This window comes from Carassius gibelio, chromosome B1 (genome assembly GCF_023724105.1).
Source record: "Carassius gibelio isolate Cgi1373 ecotype wild population from Czech Republic chromosome B1, carGib1.2-hapl.c, whole genome shotgun sequence".
Taxonomy (NCBI): Eukaryota; Metazoa; Chordata; class Actinopteri; order Cypriniformes; family Cyprinidae; genus Carassius; species Carassius gibelio.
This window is the reverse complement of record NC_068396.1, coordinates 19,414,323-19,434,551: the sequence shown is the minus strand read 5'-3', so window position 1 is coordinate 19,434,551 and position 20,229 is coordinate 19,414,323. Positions and strand designations below refer to the sequence as shown.

Here is a 20,229-nt window from a genome sequence, read left to right as displayed (position 1 = left end):
ATAAAAAATAAAGGCAGTACACTTAAAAATCAAAAATACAAAATAAGAATATACACACACAGATTTGTTGCCAGGGTAACTCCTTTTATACAGTCTATGGTTAAAACTTATGGGGCTGTCACATGATGAAAGAATGACTCAAACCCGAAGACTTGTCAGATAAGAGGTGAGGTGAGCTAATCATAGACTGAAGACCCAGGAAGACAATGAATTCTTATTTCCTGTTTCTTATAGCATTATAGTTTTGTATTGTTTTTAGTGTGATCAACGTTTGCCTTAGTACTAGTAGACATGTTAGGGAAGTAACACGTACAATTTTTATTATATTTTGAAAAAAAAAAAAAGACTCGAAAAAAGATTCATTCATTTTGCTGAACGAGACTCAAAGGTCGGTAAAATGATCCGAACTTCCTATTACTAGGATTGATTCTTTTCACGTGTGCTAATAGGTGGGAACCAACAGGGAGACCTCAGAGTAACTTTTATGAAAGTAAATGCATCGTGTTGCTTTCATGAGCATCAGTGAATGTTTTCACCCTTTGTAATAATTGTATATTAGTCCCTAAGATTGCTTTCAGTGTGGAAGATGGATCTGCTAAAAAGGGTTCAAATATGCAGAAGATTCTGAAAAAAAACAACAACAGCAAAAAATCAAAAACAATGAATGTGCAGAACCTGGAGGACTTTTTTGAGGAACAGAAGTGTTAAAGTTGAACTGCTCAGGAAAACTGAGGCACTCATGAACAACTAGCATGAATAAACAAAACAAAAATATTCTAGTTTTTTATTGTGTTCTCAAAACTCAGGCAATTTGATTATTCTGTCCCTCTATGTTCAATAGTATTGTAGTAGTTCGCTAGTGCATTTCTTTATTTTGCCACTAGGGGTCAGTATCTCTTTTAGTGTTTTTGGGGGTTCTTCTTCGGTTATATTTTGCACTCACTATGATTATGCTCTGTTGGTGATGTGTTGAGGCAGCAGGAAAAACGTTTGTTACACGAAGTGTGAGAAAATGCCTAGAGGTGTTTACATGCTACACTCCTCTCAGACCCCTTACATCTTTGGGAAGCTTTGACATGCCATAATCTGTAAGTAATAAATGGCCTATTTTGTTTTTTTTTAAAGTACTGTTACTTCAGAGGTTATTTTGACTCTTGCAAGCAAAAAGATGTTTGTGATTTAAGTCAAGCTAATGTTGCTAGCTTCTGTTTGGTATGTGGTTGCACAGTTTCCTATAAGTCAATGTCAGCTCTGTTTTTTTACACATCTCAGGTTCGTCAAGTTGTACATATAGGTTGTCAAAGTAAAACAAGTAGCTTTTGTTTTTTTTTGTTTTTTCTGTGTAGCTTTGATCAAGGCTTGCTGAATTCATGTTCTCCTAAATTTAACTAAAGAGGAAAGACCTGTTATACTTTTGCAGAACAGTGAAAAAAGGAAACAAATGTATAACTTTCTTCTACAGTAGCAGTAAATAAATTTTGGCATTTATAAATATGTTGAACAGTATTTTGAACTGCTTTTCAATCTGTTTAACTGCAATTGACTGCTGTATATTCTGCAACCTCATTGTGGCAAATTGACACAAACTGAAGAATTTAAAAATGTAATCTTGTGATTCTTATATCTTGAGTTCTGATCACTTCCAGCATTTGAATCCACAGCAATGTGTCTTGGTTTGTTAAATAATTTATTTTTTATAAAATTTGCTTGTATGTTTACAGTTTTACAAATCAGAAAAGAGAGGTCTTCAGTAAAGGCACTAAGAAGAAAACTGTGTCCTGTCATTCCTGGAGCCACACCTTCTCTTACTGAATGTTTAGCTCACTGCATAGGCTGAGTAGCCACACACTCAACCGAGGGCAGAAGAGTAAAAAGATTGCCTACCTATCAAGCACCCAAGATGTCTCAGTCTGAAGCTACACCGCCAGTGTCCCAGATGTTGGCCCGGTCGGAGTGCTACTCACGTTCTTCGCGCCGTTCGTCCACCAGCCAAGCTGCAGCACGAGCCCGAGCAGACGCAGAAGCTGCCCGTACCAGAGCACAGTACGCCAAACGCCAGATCGACGTGGAGGTTGAGAAGGCGCGCATCGAGGCAACGCTAAACGCTCTGATGAAGGAGGGTGAGGCTGAAGCAGCGCTTGCTGCAGCTTATGTCCTGGAAGCGGCAGCTGATGAGGAGCATGACGCCATCGACCTCAGTGAGCAAGGCATCTCCCCTAAGACACCTCCTTCCATTAGACGTGCTCGAGACTATGTGAATGCTCACTTCACCAACTTCAGTTTGCAAGTGAAAGAAGAAAAGCCTGACACAAGACAACTGGTCAGTCATAACGACTCTCACCATCTACAACAGAGCCAAACACCAGTCGCTTCCTCTCCAGGTGAACATCTCACTGATTTTGTAGATAGGGAGCAGTTGAAGCACCCTCCTACACACATAAAAATGGACTTTTCACCCCAGCCTAGACCTTCAGTGACTCCACAAACTGAACTGTCGGATCTAGCAGCCTATCTAGCACGCCGTGATCTGCTGACAGCGGGATTCAAGGTTTTCGACAACCATCCTGAGTCATATTTGTCCTGGAAGTCCATCTTCTGCAACGCCATAGAAGGCCTTCACCTTAAGCCCAGCGAAGAGCTTGACCTTCTAACCAAGTGGCTCAGCGGGGAGTCACTTCAACACGCTCTGAGGATCAGGGCAGTCCATGTGAACAACCCACAAGCAGGCCTGCAACGTTTGTGGCAGCGTCTAGACAAGAGTTATGGCTCTCCAGAGGTAGTCGAAGCATCACTCTTCCAACGCTTACAGACTTTTCCAAAGATATCCAATAAAGACACTCACCTGCTGCAGGAGCTTGCAGATCTTCTGCTAGAGTTAGAGTATGCACAAAGTGAAAGTTATCTGCCAGGCCTTAGCTTTCTTGACACCTCAAGGGGGATAAACCCGATAGTTGAAAAGCTCCCTTACGGACTCCAGGAGTCATGGTTGAAACAAGGGACAAAATACAAAAGAGACAATGGTGCAGTTTACCCACCTTTCTCATATTTTGTTCAGTTTGTAAATGACTACGCTGAAATGAAAACAGACCCTAGCTTTATGTTACAAAGTTCAAACATAGTAGCTCCAAAGGTTGACAAGACACCGGTAAAACCAACCAGATACAGAGTCCCTGTTACGGTGAACAAAACAGATATCAGTCAAACAAACGCCACAGCTCAAACATCCGTTCTCAATCCAGCCAAGCAATGTCCTATTCACCACAAACCCCATTCAATTGCTAAATGCAGGGGATTTAGGTCAAAAAACACTGGATGAAAGAAAAGGTATTCTCAAAGAACACGCTATTTGTTATAGGTGTTGTTCCTCCACAAGTCACAGAGCTAAAGACTGTAAAGCCATTATCCAATGCTCGGAATGTAATAGTAATGTGCACGTGTCCGCCATGCATGCTGGTCCACCTCCGTGGATACCTAAAGACTCTAACCCTCTGCCTCAGAACCACGGCGGGGAGTCGGATTCCCCAAGCCCTGTAACTACGACCAGCTGCACAGAAGTGTGTGGCCAAGGTCTCAAAGGTAAATCCTGCTCTAAGATTTGCTTAGTCAACGTGTATCCCCGCACATCCCCTGAAGAGAAAAGGAGGATGTATGCCATGTTAGATGATCAAAGCAATTCATCCTTAGCCAGGTCTGCCTTCTTTGACATGTTTAATGTAAAAGGTACCATACTCCCATACACCATGAAAACATGCGCTGGTTTATCAGAGACTGGAGGGCGCAGAGCTAGTGACTTTGTTATTGAGGATGTGAATGGAAAAGTGTCCATGCTGCTGCCTATACTAACAGAATGTGATCAGATTCCAGATAACAGGGACGAGATTCCCACCTCTGAGGCTGTGTTGGCTCACCCTCATCTACAGGCGATCGCTTCGCAGATTCCTCCTCTGGACCCATCAGCAGAAATCCTTCTCCTCTTGGGCAGGGACATCATCCAAGCTCACAAGGTCCGCAGTCAGGTGAATGGTCCAAACAGTGCACCTTATGCTCAACGCCTTGATCTGGGATGGGTAGTTATAGGTGATGTCTGCCTCTCAGGTGCCCACAAACCCACAGTGAGCTCTTTTAAGACAAACGTTCTTAACAATGGCCGCCCTACCTTCCTCAGCCCCTGTGAAAACAAAATCTATATCAAAGACAAATACACAGAAAGCTGTCATACACTTGATAAGACACAAGTTGAATTGGGCAGACACATTTTCCAGCAAACAGCAGATGATGACAAAGTGGCACTTTCGGCAGAAGATGCTTTGTTCTTGGACATTATGCACAAAGACTTTGCAAAAGATGATGCGAATAATTGGGTAGCTCCACTCCCATTCCGCACCCCCAGACAGCGTTTGCCCAACAACAGGGACCAGGCCCTCAGTCGTTTAATGTCACTTCGCAAAATGCTAAAAAGGAAACCTGAAATGAGGGAGCACTATGTTGAGTTTTTGGACAAAATCTTCAGTAAGGGCCATGCAGAACCAGCTCCTGCTCTAACTCCAGACCAGGAATGCTGGTATCTCCCTAGTTTTGGAGTTTACCACCATCAAAAGCCAGGGAAAATTAGAGTAGTTTTCGATTCAAGTGCTCAATGCAGCAATGTTTCACTCAATGACGTGCTACTAAAAGGGCCAGATCTCAATAACACTCTTGTGGGAGTTCTGATGCGTTTCAGGTCTGACCCATACGCAGTCATGGCAGACGTGGAGCAAATGTTTCACAACTTTCTAGTTAGAGAGGACCACCGCGACTACCTTCGTTTCTTGTGGTTCAAAAACCATGATCTGGACGGAGAAGTGCAGGAATTCAGGATGAGAGTACACGTTTTTGGGAACTGCCCCTCCCCATCCGTGGCTATTTATGGACTGAAACGGTCAGCCATGGAGGGAGAAAGGGAATACGGCAGTGATGCAAGAGAGTTCATTGAACGTCACTTTTATGTAGATGATGGACTGAAATCATTCTCTTCTGCAGATGAGGCCATTGACATTCTCTGTAGAGCTCAGAAGATGCTGGCTCAGTGTAACATACGCCTGCACAAAATCTCATCCAACTGTCCTATCATCACAAGTGCTTTTCCAAGTGAGGACCTTGCAACGGACATGCAGGGCATTGACCTCGGGCAGACTACCCCACCTATGCAACGCAGCTTAGGCTTAGGCTGGGACCTGTCCACAGACCTGTTCAAGTTTCAGGTAACAGTCAATCAAAAGCCCTTCACTAAACGGGGAGTGCTGTCAGTCATTAATAGTGTGTTCGACCCGCTTGGCTTTGCTGTCCCAGTCATTGTAGAAGGCAGGGCCATACTGAGAGAGATTTCCACTGACATTTGTGAATGGGACACCGAATTGCCCAAAGACAAATTACAACAGTGGCAACAATGGAAAGACTCCCTCAAATATCTACAACAACTTGAAATTCCCAGAATGTACACCTCAATACCACTATCTGCAGCTCTAACTAAGGAGATCCATGTTTTTTGTGATGCCTCCACTAAGGCAGTGGGCGCTGTCGCTTACCTCAAACTCACAGATAGAGATGGGCACAGTGAAGTGGGTTTCCTTCTCGGCAAAGCACGACTTTCCCCAAAACCAGACATCACTATACCCAGACTTGAACTTTGTGCAGCAGTCCTGGCTGTTGAGGTGGCCGAGTTAGTCCTGGAGGAGCTAGACATCGCAGTTGAACAGGTGAGCTTCTACACCGACTCCAAAGTAGTGCTCGGTTACATCTTTAACAAAAAGAGACGCTTTCACGTTTATGTGCACAATAGAGTGGAACGTATTAGGCGCTTCACACAAGCTCACCAGTGGCATTACGTGCCCACTCATGTAAATCCTGCTGATCATGCCACACGAGCACTACCCGCTGAGCAGCTCTCTAATTCCACATGGATCAGTGGACCCACTTTCCTTTCAAATTTAGGAAAGAGTCAACCACAGGCAGAGTTGTTTGATCTTGTAGACCCGGAGACTGACGATGAACTGCGACCTGAGGTTACTACTTGTGCCACCACTCTCTCAAGGGATAGACTCAGTAGTGTCAGATTTGAAAGGTTTTCGAGTTGGAATGCACTACTTAAAGCTATATCCAAACTCCAGCACATTGCCCAGTCATTTAAGCCGAACACAGAGAGCTCCTGTCACGGCTGGCACAGCTGTAATGAACATTTAACTGAAAAACAACTCAACCAAGCCAAGAACACTATCATTCACACTGTTCAAAGAGAAGTTTACGCAGAGGACATAAGACAAGTTGAAAAAGGTGTGCCCCTTAAAAAATCAAGCCCACTTAGCAAACTGAGCCCTATTGTCGACGCTAATGGAATCCTCAGAGTGGGTGGGAGACTAAAACGAGGACAGTTGACATCGGACGAAACAAATCCCATACTCATCCCTGGAAAGCACCACCTTACCCAGCTCATTATAAAACACTTCCACAGGAAAGTATGCCACCAGGGCAGACATTTTACTGAAGGGGCAGTCAGGTCTGGAGGTTTTTGGATTGTGGGAGGTAAAAGAGCAATAAGCAGAGTGATATTCAATTGTGTCACATGCCGCAAACTAAGGGGCAGACAACAGGAACAGATCATGGCTGAGCTACCAGAGGACAGGCTGTCCACGGACCCTCCTTTCACACATGTTGGCCTTGATGTGTTCGGCCCCTGGCCTGTCACAGTCAGAAGAACACGTGGTGGGCAAGCGGATGCTAAGCGATGGGCAGTCATATTCACATGTATGAGCACACGTGCCATTCACATTGAAACTATAGAATCGATGGACACGTCGTCGTTCATCAATGCGCTGCGTCGTTTCTTCGCCATTAGGGGTGCAGTCAAACTTCTCAGATCCGATTGTGGGACAAATTTTGTGAGTGCCTGCAAAGAACTGCAAATAGACAAACAGGGCTGTCACAACAGCAAACTTCACAGCTTTCTCAAAGATTCTGGCTGCAAATGGCATTTCAACCCCCCACATGCATCTCATATGGGTGGCTCCTGGGAGCGCATGATTGGGGTCACACGCAAAATCCTCGATGCAATGCTCCTAGAACATAGAAATGCAAAACTTACTCATGAGATATTAGTGACATTAATGGCTGAAGTCACTGCAATAGTGAATGCTCGTCCGCTCACAGCAGTTTCTACAGATCCAGAAAACCCAGCCATTCTTACCCCTGCCATGCTACTCACACAAAAAGTTGCGACCCCACCAGTCCCACCAGGTCAGTTTGAAAGCAGGGATCTTTTCAGAGCGCAATGGAGGCGCGTGCAATACCTCGCCAATGTTTTCTGGAGCCGATGGCAAAGGGAATACATTTCAGGACTTCAGAACCGCCGCAAATGGAAAACCGTAAAACCAAATCTACAAACAGGAGATGTTGTTCTGCTAAAGGAGGCACTTGAACATAGGAACAACTGGCCACTTGGTCTCATCACCAAAATCTTCCCAAGCGAGGATGGACTTGTCAGGAAAATAGAGGTGAAGATTTTCCGCAAGGGTGAACTCAGATGCTACATAAGACCTATAAGTGAGGTTGTGTTATTGGTGTCTAAGGACAGTACTTAAAATCAGGTAATTTATCTGTATTTACATGCTAATTATGGATGACATTCTACAGATGTCAGGCGGGGAGTATTCTGTCCCTCTATGTTCAATAGTATTGTAGTAGTTCGCTAGTGCATTTCTTTATTTTGCCACTAGGGGTCAGTATCTCTTTTAGTGTTTTTGGGGGTTCTTCTTCGGTTATATTTTGCACTCACTATGATTATGCTCTGTTGGTGATGTGTTGAGGCAGCAGGAAAAACGTTTGTTACACGAAGTGTGAGAAAATGCCTAGAGGTGTTTACATGCTACACTCCTCTCAGACCCCTTACATCTTTGGGAAGCTTTGACATGCCATAATCTGTAAGTAATAAATGGCCTATTTTGTTTTTTTTTAAAGTACTGTTACTTCAGAGGTTATTTTGACTCTTGCAAGCAAAAAGATGTTTGTGATTTAAGTCAAGCTAATGTTGCTAGCTTCTGTTTGGTATGTGGTTGCACAGTTTCCTATAAGTCAATGTCAGCTCTGTTTTTTTACACATCTCAGGTTCGTCAAGTTGTACATATAGGTTGTCAAAGTAAAACAAGTAGCTTTTGTTTTTTTTTGTTTTTTCTGTGTAGCTTTGATCAAGGCTTGCTGAATTCATGTTCTCCTAAATTTAACTAAAGAGGAAAGACCTGTTATACTTTTGCAGAACAGTGAAAAAAGGAAACAAATGTATAACTTTCTTCTACAGTAGCAGTAAATAAATTTTGGCATTTATAAATATGTTGAACAGTATTTTGAACTGCTTTTCAATCTGTTTAACTGCAATTGACTGCTGTATATTCTGCAACCTCATTGTGGCAAATTGACACAAACTGAAGAATTTAAAAATGTAATCTTGTGATTCTTATATCTTGAGTTCTGATCACTTCCAGCATTTGAATCCACAGCAATGTGTCTTGGTTTGTTAAATAATTTATTTTTTATAAAATTTGCTTGTATGTTTACAGTTTTACAAATCAGAAAAGAGAGGTCTTCAGTAAAGGCACTAAGAAGAAAACTGTGTCCTGTCATTCCTGGAGCCACACCTTCTCTTACTGAATGTTTAGCTCACTGCATAGGCTGAGTAGCCACACACTCAACCGAGGGCAGAAGATTGATAATACCTAGAATCTCTTTGATAATACCTACATCTCTCTAGTTCCTGCAGTAATGACATCACTACAACAGTTTTTTGACTAACCTCAGCCCACATGAATTCACAAAAAGGGGGGAGTGGTCTTGTTGCGCTCCGAAGGAGAAGGAGGAAGAGCTGTGTTTGTGTTTGTCGCTGTAGTCGAAACGCTGTTATTTTGATCTCGGAGTTCAATCATCTTTGTTTGGCCTTCCCAGGGACGCTGTACTTGGAGATTAATGGTTACAATTTATGTTTAACTCGGTTCCCGAAAATTATAATCCACATGTAAAACTATGTGCAGCACATTTCACTGAGGACTACTTGCTGAGGACAACTTTCTCAATCTCAATCAGTTTAATGCCGGATTCGCACAAAGATTATTCTTGAAAGATGGAGCATTTCCCTCTTTGTCTGGAGAAGGCGTTGTTTATGGACCACAACTGGTAAGAGTATTTTATTATTTAAGTTGGTGCGTTTAACAGTTTATGTAACTTATTACACAAAGGGCAACGCTGTTTATCTTTGTTAACTAGATGTTAGGGCTGTGCAAAAAAACGAATGAAGCATCTCGTCAGTAAAAACGCTCCTGTGATTATAAGTACATCTCCTGCACATGCTCCTGCCCACTTGCTTCTCAAAACTAGTCCAATCGCGTTTCCAGGAGGGCAGCCTGTGCTCAGCTGGTGTCGAATCACAACACAGGAACCGCTGGCCCAATCAGAACTCATTACATATTCATAGAACAAGGAAGTCATCAGCCCGTTTTCATGACAGTGAAAACAGCGGTATACAGATAGGCGAACTGTGTGAAAAATACATGCAAAACATGAACACGTTATATTGCACACTGTAAAGAATCAAAGCTTCAAAAAAGTGCAAAAAACGGGACCTTTAAGTAGTTAAACTACCAAGTGTAATTGCTCATTTGAATATTACTTTAATCTGTTTACCAATATACATTATTTTTCTCCATTTAGCATTTCTGAAACATGTGGAATTAACATACATTAACTAGTAATTGAAGATTACTATTCATTTTTATCATCTGATTTGAGACTGTAATGACTGCAAAGCAGTGAAACACAACATCTCAAACACGAGTTCGGTACAGAAATGGTAGTGCTTTATTATAATTTGTAACATTGGGCGGAGTCATCTACTCCTCCACTAGTGGCCGAGGAGAAAGCTTTAACTGGAAATTCACGCTGTGATAAATACCTCCTGTTACTGGATGGACAGGGTTCGACAGACCGGCCCTCTCATTTCCATGAGAATGAGTGAGTTCTGTCAGAAAATCAAGCTGAAAAACAAAGAAAACAGAGATGAAAAGTCCGACAGTGCTTATATATTGATATATATATATTAATACATTTTTTATATATAAATAAAATTGATATATATCTTTATATATATAAAGATGCTGCCATAGCTGCAAATAAGTTAACCCATCTGCTAACAGTGCAAAATGAATAAAGATAAGATGAATAAACAGTGTTAAAGCTTATCATGTCTCCACACACAATAAGAATAGTTCTGTAACTACTTCTTTTTTCTCAGTTTTTCTAAATACAAGCTGCCCTGTAATATTAGTTTTCCTTTTAAATGTAATTTATCTGTAGGCTACGTAGCTGATAAGGTTTAGTCATGTGTGATTTTATTCGCTCAGTCTAAATTAATGTCTAATTTAGGGATTGTATTGTTACACCTGGTATTAAATGGATAGTTCATTCAAAAAGGAAATTCTGTCATCATTTACACACCATCATGTTGTACCAAACCTGCATACGATTTCTCTGTTCTCTGGAACAATAAAAAAAGATATTTTGATAGTTAATTGACAATGGATGTCATCGATCATCAAAAAGTATCTTATTATGTGTTCCACAGAAGAAAGTTCTTCAGGTTTGGTATGACATGATGGTGAGTAAATGATGACAGACTTTTAGGTGGAACTACCCCTTAACATGCATTCCATCCAGCAGCTAATGTCCATTATTATTATTTTATTGACAACAGTTTCAATCTGTTGGTTTTGGCCAGTAACCAAAACGTGGCAAGTAGAAGTTATGCAGTAACCTGGATTGCACCATGCAGTAAGAATCTTCAACACAGACTCACAGCAACCAACCCCCACTCATTAGCAGCATTAGCCTGTCCAGAGTCATTCATTAATGTGTATATTTTCAGCAGGGACCTCGTTACAGACCGAGCAATCAATGCGCATTTAACGAAACAGCATGAATCAAACAGCATAATCTATCCTTCTCTCTCCAGCCTCACTTTGAAGCCCTCCATTGCATCTTTATCTTCTCATTCCCTCTCTGATCTCACTCAAATTTTCCTTTCCTCATTACCGTCCACTCCCTCTCTTCCATTTCTTTCTGTGGGCAAACCAACTTTTCAGCATCAAACCCATCTGCATTGCTCATTTCAATTCACTCATTTTGTGTCCCTTTCTTTCTCCTGCTGTTTATTAGCAATCTTCAAAACAGACTGCCATTTATAAGCCATAGTTCTATTCCTCAGTCAAGCTAATTTCCTTTTTTTTTCTTTCGCTTCCCTATCTAAACCGGACACCTGCTAAGCGAAGGCTATGGAGAGTGACGGATAAAAGCAAATAGAGACATGGAAAGCATGTCAGTGGCTAATCATCGCCTCTGTCACCGCAGTGGCCCCATAGTGTTAGCAAACAGGCTAAACACAGAGTATGAAGTCTGGTCATGTCTAATACCAGTAACAGTCTCTCTATCATACTTCACTTTGAGCAATTTTCCACACTGCTAACCAGGGTTGATGCTCCTCTGTGAAAAAGCCTAGCGTTAGATACTATGGCAACCATGTTATATTTTCATTTTTACTGCATCTATAGAATAAATTATGTGTTTTTTTTCTCTGCGTGTTTAAATACTGTTTTGTTACTTTTGCAGTATTTGACCCTGGACTACAACACCAGTCCTAAGTATAAGTGTGCATAAGTTTGCTAATCCACACATCCTTTGTCCACTGTACATAATCCTATAAAATAAGTTAATTTCTGTCTCATTCTGTAAAAAGAATCAGTTCACAGAAGAAAATTATTTAGAACACCCGTTTAGAGTAAAAATATATTTTTATTACAATAAATTGCTGTATTTTTAAACTATACTATAAGTCAAGTCACCTTTATTTATATAGCGCTTTAAACAAAATACATTGCGTCAAAGCAACTGAACAACATTCATTAGGAAAAAAGTGTGTCAATAATGCGACAGTTAAAGGCAGTTCATCATTGAATTCAGTGATGTCATCTCTGTTCAGTTTAAATAGTGTCTGTGCATTTATTTGCAATCAAGTCAACGATATCGCTGTAGATGAAGTGACCCCAACTAAGCAAGCCAGAGGCGACAGCGGCAAGGAACCGAAACTCCATCGGTGACAGAATGGAGAAAAAAACCTTGGGAGAAACCAGGCTCAGTTGGGGGCCAGTTCTCCTCTGACCAGACGAAACCAGTAGTTCAATTCCAGGCTGCAGCAAAGTCAGATTATGCAGAATAATCATCTGTTTCCTGTGGTCTTGTCCTGGTGGTCATCTGAGACAAGGTCTTTACAGGGGATCTGTATCTGGGGCTCTAGTTGTCCTGGTCTCCGCTGTCTTTCAGGGCAGTAGAGGTCCTTTCTAGGTGCTGATCCACCATCTGGTCTGGATACGTACTGGATCCGGGTGATTGCAGTGACCCTCTGATCTGGATACAGACTGGATCTGGTGATGGTGACCTCAGAATAAGAGAGAAACAGACTAATATTAGCGTAGATGCCATTCTTCTAATGATGTAGCAAGTACATCGGGTGTTATGGGAAGTGTTCACAGTTCCGGTTTACCTAATTAATGCAGCCTAAAAATCCTATACTAAAAACTGTTAGCATTTTAGTCCGATCTGTTTAGTGTAATTGTTCCTTTTGTATACAATGGTGTGATTCACTAATCAAGAAAGGAACAAAATAAATGAATAAACATGAATTTGACTTATAGCATGGTTATTTATTTTTTTAGATTTCTATACGTATATTACGATATATCGTTATTGTAAACATTTGTGGACACGATAATCGTATAGAGAAAAATCTTACATCATGACAGCCCTAATAGAGACTACAACAAATCTGAACATGTATTCATAAGATGTACTTCTCAGTGTGTTAGCTTGTAATGGCTTCTCAGGGTGAGTCATACATGGAGGCGATGTATGAAAAGTTCGCCTTTGTGTGAAAACTATGGTGTATGATTTAATTACATTAGTGGAGAGCTGTCGAACTGTTAGGTATGAAAAAGGACACACTTTGTGCTATGCTGCGTGCAATGTTGCCTACTGTAAAATCCATATATGGATAAGGTCGAAAAGAGAGCCCGAAGGTTTATTCACACTAAGAACTATGTGACAAAGCAAGCAATTTTTCAGAACCACATAGACATCGAGCTGTTGATATAACTGGTGTCTCGGCACAAGGAAGATAATACTGATAGGGGTCTAAAGCAATGCTTTTATTTATTTATTTAGTTTTTTTTTTTTTTGCGTTACACCACATTCTCTAATAAGAGATTACAACTTATTTTTGTGACCAGATATTCTAGAATTGTGTATTCTAGTCTGTAGAAGATAATTTGTAATGTAGTATATGAATGTTTGTTTGTGTTTGTAATGGTTCTTATTATGCTGCAGGTAGGCTTTTTCTTTCGTTCAGTGTTTGGTTTGACAGGTCTTTGTATTTGGCCCTGGGATGAAGGAGTGAGTTATGAATAATTTTCAATGTGAATGAAAGTCTAATGGGTTTTGAATGACACAAGAGTGAGTAACTGATAATAGAATATTAATGTCTAGGTGAACTATTCCTGGGGGAAACAGTTGCAGGGGGTTGCAAGCACAGGTAGGAATACCTGCAAGTCATTTCTGCCTGCCATACCTCCAGTGGTACCATTAGGGCTGGCTGCAGAGTCATCAGCTGGGATGTTTCGCTCCTTTACTCCCAGAACATCTCTGGGTGGTGGAGCAGCAGTGAGGACGTCTCCCTACCGTGCCCCCGAATCCAGCCCTAGGATCTTTCTCTTCCCCACACCTTGTCCTTTCTCCATAGCCAGAACCAGAAACTCCCTTTATCTGCCTTCTCCACCAGATCTTTTAATGCCTTTGACAACCTGATGCCTCTTACACCAAGAGATACTTGGGCGCAAAGACACAAAGGTAGGTACAGGTATGTGTCAGCGCACTACCCATAAGGCTATCGACACCAACGTTGTAACCTAAGCTACAGTTTAAAGCTAAAATGTCTTGATGGATTTGTTTTTTAAAAACACTCAGCTTTTCATTCACAAGATGTTGATTATTGTGGAGTCTTATTCTGACGGCACCCATACACTGCAGAGCATCCTTTGGTGAGTGTTATAATGCTACATTTCTCTAAATCTGTTCGCATTTGTTCCCATCTTGAGGGCAAGTACATTTTCAGAAACAAATTCAAGATTTAATCATCCATATAGTCTCTCAAAGGCCTTCCTTTCTCCTCCCTCATTCTGTCCTTTCACCTCTCTTAAATATTGTCCTTCTAATTCATTCATACCAAACACCTTACAGCATTTTATTGCTCCTGCAGTTTCATAATCCTTCCACTCTTTCCTCTCAACACAATCCCTTTCCTATAGCTGTATTTCTTTCTATTGCACTCTTGCCTCATCTCTACACATACATCTCTTTTTCCACTGGCGTCATCCGTCTTCCTCGCCTTCTTCCTAGAACTGCTGCACTGAAGGGAAATGGACCAACTGGGACCTCAAAGAGAGCAATCAAAGCTCAGCACTGACAAAGCATCAGAGAAACCCTGACAACCTCCCACACACACACACAGATTTAGACTATAAAACAAGGCACACACAAACACCTGAACAACACACATCTTTCATTTCCTCTTGGTCGAAATCAAATGTTCCTGTAAGCCTAATCAGCAGATCCAGAACGTTTAGACAGCACTTCAAAAACTCTGACGCTCACACACATACGCTATGCACTCACACACACACACTAGTGCTGACATAATCATGGCTGGAGTTTATTGTCAGCACCTGCCTGGCAGCCTTCTCATTAATGCTTTAAAGAAACACACACACACATACACACACGCCAAGTTGTACTCTCAGGTGTTGGGAGAGTCACTCTATCTGCTTTTCGCTTTTAGTTTTAATTAATCTCTCTCTCAAACACAAACATCTTTAATCTGTTTGGCTCAGTTTCTTAAGTAAATCAGAATTCCATAATCTTCCCCCAGACAAAGGAACAACGGGAGACACTAACCACACATGCACAAATAAACACCTTGTCCGACGCGCTGGTCTTTTTTTCCCATCTACTCATCCTCTGAAACCCTTTACGGTTTAATTAAAGAGCTCAGAACTGGGCTGTGCAGTTCTGCTGTGTTAATTATGGGATGTCTGCTGGGAATGTGTACTGTATGTGTGTGTGCTGAGCAAACAGTTCTAATCAAACTCTTGAGGATGCTTGTGTGAAGGGATCGGCACAAAGACTGATATGTGTTTACCTGACTCTGGGCTCTCATGGGAGATGGCCACGTCAATTTATGTTCTACCCTAAAACTCTACACGGAAAACACTGACTGTTCAAAATATTTTTTTTGAATGGTTTTGATAGAAATCTCATATCTCATGCCAAGGTGGATTTATTTGATCAAAAATATAGTGAAACCAGTAACATTGCTAATATTTTTTTTTTACAATTTAAAATGTTTTATTTTGTAATGTATTATAAAATGTAATTTATAGCTGTGATGCAAAGTCTTCAGTGTCACATGATCCTTCAGAAGTCATTCTAATATACTGATCTGCTGCTCAAGAAACATTTCTCACGATTATAAATATTGGAAATAGTTAATGGAAACCATTATATTATTTATATGAATTTGTTTAAAGAATAATTTAATATATGAATGAATATGAATATGAATGAATATAAATGAATAATTTTCATTCATTGAAAACGAAATCTATTGTAACACTGGACATGTTTTTATTTTGCTATTACTTTTGTTTTGGCCTAATGTCTTTTTTAAGTAGATTTTTTGTATCTGTGTGTGTTTTTATGCATTTTTTAAATCTTACTGACCCCTAACTTTTGAACGGTTGTGTATAAGACTATTAACTTATATAACTTTCTTTAACTATTGCTCAACAGAAACGTAATAAACCCTAATAAACAATCAAACGTTTCCTAGAAATGTTCCTAATTTCCTCACATAGCTGTATGGGAAAAAAAAAAACTGCACTCTTTGTGCAGTCTATATCTATAGACTATAGTCTATGATGAATACGTTTATCAAAAGAAAATCAAATGTATTACGTGTTGACCGTGAGGCTGGGTGAAAGCAGTGTGTTTCAATACAGGATCTGTATTCAGCATCAGAGACCACAGCCTCTTCATATCCTGGGAGGAGATTCACTTAGAAGCAACACAATGAGTAACGGATACATTTGGGTCACTCATAAGCAGAGAGAGAGAGAGAGAGAGAGAGAGAAAAGTGTTTTAATGTCCGCTTTGTATGAATAGATTTAATGTTTGTACTTCAGCTCAGGGCTTAAAGTTTATTATTAGGTTCAAACTTACTGACAATTATCAACTTTGTTTTGTTTGGACTTTTCTGACTGATTTAATGGGGGAAAAAGGGGAAACGGGATTGTGACACTTGCAGTTTCAAACTCACTTTCCCCATATCAGAACCACTTAATGCTGCTAGACTCCCACCCCACATCTGCTCATCTAGTAAAACTGTACTATTTTGTAGAAAGAGTGCCAAGTGATAATGTATAGTCAGACGGTCACCAATCATGTCCGTCATCAGATGCCACCGGTCAGATTCAAGTATTCCAGAGAGCCATGTACATAAAATGGTTGTGGAGATGGCCTCTTTTTCAGATATTTTAGGATGGAGCGAGATGGCAGAGGGTGCTTGAGGAAAACAGGGACGGTAATGAGAAAGTCAAGCAGTTTGTTAATAAAATAAATTAAATCTCCAAAATAAAAGATGCCAAAAATGTTCCTGATTAGTGATACAACAGTTATTTGATTTATTACTAATGTGGCTTTTCAAACACTTTTTCTGTCTCACTTTTTCCGCTTCATTTCTGTTTCCACTCCTTTTGTCAGCTTTGATCAATCTCTGAGTCTACACACAGTGGAAAATATGACACCATATACCACACACACACACACACACACACATGCATGCCTCATTTTGTCACAAAATATCACAAGAAATAAAAATTTCCTTTGATAGTGTTCTATGTACTATTTAAACATATATTCTAACTTTCAGATTGTACAACTCCTTCCCAAGTTTCATTTATTAAAATGCTTGTTAAAAACATTAAAAACATATGTACACACAAATGACGTAGGTAATACAGTGGAAGCAGGATATTGACACTGGATACTGACATTCCTCAAGACCAAAAGAAGAACATGTAACACTATTCAAGTTGGAACATTACTTACTATAGGATGCGTGAGACATTAATCAAATGTGTTTCCTGTCTGTGAGGAAGAACCTATTGCTCTGACTTATGTTAGAATAACTTATTTTTACCAAGGCCACCCTATTCATGATGTGACTTAATATTCAAAACATTGCGTTCCTATGAACCTACTCAACTGCAGACAGAATATGATAGCGATGTTTTTTTTTCTTCAACCTGGTTTATTCCCTTCATTTTGCAAACTTTTGAAAGGAAAATAAACCCAAAATTATTTCAGCATTTTCATTTTTATAGTATTGTGGACTATATGCAAACATCATTTAAGTAAAATATCTTACTCATACTTAATAATAAAAAAAAAAAATCATGCATTTAGTATGTGAAAATTATTAACATTTTCACATATTCTGGCAGGGGGTTCCCAAACTTTCGCATAAAACTTTATTGCCAAAAAAAAAAAAAAGCCCCTTTGACTATGTGGACTCAAAATAAAATGACCCCTTTAACAGAGCCCTTTCAGTAAATGAGTCACTTTTATTTAGCTCTAGACTTTGGGGACACTTAGGGGACCTATAAAAAGTTGCAACCCCCTTTTTTGCATTAGGTCTGCCCAACTTTTAGTTTAGAAGACTAAAACGTCCTGGGTCTCATCAAAGCTCTTAATTCCTTCTTTTGAGTCTGTCAGATAAAAACTATAGTCAAGCTGTGATGACACCCTTCTGTACAACCCAGGCTGATGAACTGTGAATACCATTCCCTCATCTCTCACTCATCATGGAGGACACAACATGGGGTGACATTGCTTACTCTGCCAGTACATCTCTATTGCTGTACCTGCGTATTACTTACTACAAATATTGATATGGCAGAACCACTTCATTAAATTCCTTAGTTTAAATTAAAATTCAAAGAATAACAGGAAATAATAATAATAAGAAACGTTTCTTCAATAAATGAGCATGATGACTTCTGAAGCATCATGTGACACTGAAGACTGGAGTAATGGCTGCTGGAGATTCAGCTTTGACATCACAGGAAAAATGACAAAGTTAAAATATATTACTAGGGACGGTAAGATATTATCAATATGACAAAATTATCATGGTCACATGACGATATGAAACGATAGGTTTAGTTTTTCAAATAAATTTGTTTTGGATGCACACATTGTTCATGCGATCAGCTCGTGATCCGGTGTTTTCTGTGGCTCAGATTTGCTCCAGATTTGACCTCTGAAATTGCATTAGAAAGAATAATTATCTTTAAAATGTACACATTTTTCATTTGTCTTTTTTCTCTTTTTAAATATCGAAATATCATATTGCAGACTTCATATCGCAATAATATCGTATCGTGAGATATCGTTACATCCCTATATTTTACAACAGAAAACTATTATTTTAAATTGTACATGAAGGGATGTGAGGGAGTTTTAAGGTGTGAATACTCTGCATTACTTGCATCATCCACACATACACATGCTATGCGTTGTATTCATAATCACTGATAGTCACATGGAGTACATGAGTGTGTTTGTTCATCTCTCTGAATCTCAGTTTGGCATGATGTCAAGTCTAGAGTAGTTTGTTTCCTCATTACCGAGAGTGCGAAGTCTAGCACAGAGACAGGAAAAGAACGACAGCACATACACAAACAGACTTCAGCATGTCACATACTGTAGATAACCGAAGAACAGCAGACAGACACAGAAACTGCACGGACCAAAGAAACTGACAATAAGTGTACTCTCTTTCTGTCTATCTGTCTATCTCTCTTTCAGGATGTGTATCTACTCCGACTCTTAAAGCTGAGGACAGATTGAGAGTGTGTTAAGAGTGATACTGGATTACAGCAGTGACTTGCTATTTCTTCAGAGAATCAGGGTCAAAGATTCCCCACACAAACTGACTGGATTGGTCTGAGCTGGTTTGGGCTGATTGGTAATGTGAGATTTAAATGGACAATAGAATCAACAGAAAGTCTTCAGTAGGCCACAATGACTCCCTGTACAGCTCCAGTTAGATCTGACTACATTAACGTTAAAACTCAAAGTGTCTCTTACAAATAACATGAGAGGTTGCATTAACTGAAAAATTTAGATCATTTACTGCACTTAAAGGGATAGTCCACCCAAAAATCATAATTATATCATTAATAACCCTCATGTCGTTCCAAACCAGTAAGACCCCCATTTATCTTCGGAACACAGTTTAAGATATTTTAGACTTAGACCGAGAGCTCTCAGTCCCTCCATTGAAAAAGTATGTACGGTATACTGTCCACAGAGATGTATAAAGTACTAGAGACCCATACTTGAGTAAAAGTACAAGTGCTCTATCAAAAAAGTGACTTGAGTAGAAGTTGAAGTGCTCTTTAAGCACCACACTTAAGTAGAAGTACTAAAGTATTCAACATTTTTTGTACTTAAGTATTGCAAGTAGTCTATTTTAAAATTTACTACTCAAGTACTGAAAGTAAAAGTACAAGTATTGTGTTATATAGTTATTAAAGAAAGTAGTCAAAAGTTTGAACATACTGTTTTTACTATTTCAAATGATTAACCTAAAGGACAATCACAATTCCTTTGACTGTAACATTTTGTAAACAAAACAAAAAAAAAACAGATTACAGGGTTATTTCGCCCAAATTTGCAAAATTATGTCATTAATAACTTACCCTCATGTTGTTTCAAACATGTAATACCTCCGTTTATCTTTGTAACACAGTTTAAGATATTTTAGATTTAGTCCGAGAGCTCTCAGTCCCTCCATTGAAGCTGTGTGTATGGTATACTGTCCATGTCCAGAAAGGTAAGAAAAACATCTTCAAAGTAGTCCATGTGACATAAGAAGGTCAGTTAAATATAAAAAAATAGCAAAAACTACGACTTTATTCAGCATTGTCTTCTCTTCGGTGTCTGTTGTTAGACAGTTCAAAACAAAGCAGTTTGTGATATCCGGTTCGT

The 20,229-nt window shown here is 39.8% G+C and overlaps 2 protein-coding genes across 3 annotated transcripts in view; one reads left to right on the top strand and one right to left on the bottom strand.

Annotated features, from left to right (window-relative positions):
* Positions 1-912: 912 nt before the first annotated feature.
* LOC127948597 (uncharacterized) lies at positions 913-8,734 on the top strand. 2 transcript variants are annotated; one of them, XR_008152125.1, is made up of 2 exons: positions 913-1,088; positions 8,586-8,734. XR_008152125.1 is itself a non-coding variant. In XM_052545152.1 (2 exons), exon 1 carries the CDS (start codon positions 3,444-3,446, stop codon positions 7,611-7,613), a length of 4,170 nt encoding a protein of 1,389 aa, XP_052401112.1. In that variant the 5' UTR covers positions 3,022-3,443; the 3' UTR covers positions 7,614-7,952; positions 8,586-8,734. The 2 variants fall into 2 exon arrangements, 1 of the variants encoding a protein (XP_052401112.1); XM_052545152.1 differs by lacking the exon at positions 913-1,088 and adding an exon at positions 3,022-7,952.
* A 1,135-nt stretch (positions 8,735-9,869) lies between these two features.
* The window catches only part of vps8 (VPS8 subunit of CORVET complex), a 171,726-nt gene continuing 161,366 nt past the window's right edge, over positions 9,870-20,229 (bottom strand). Inside the window, 1 exon segment of the mRNA XM_052546015.1 lies at positions 9,870-10,052. Within this exon segment, the coding sequence (XP_052401975.1) occupies positions 9,909-10,052 (144 nt within the window). The 3' untranslated portion in view covers positions 9,870-9,908.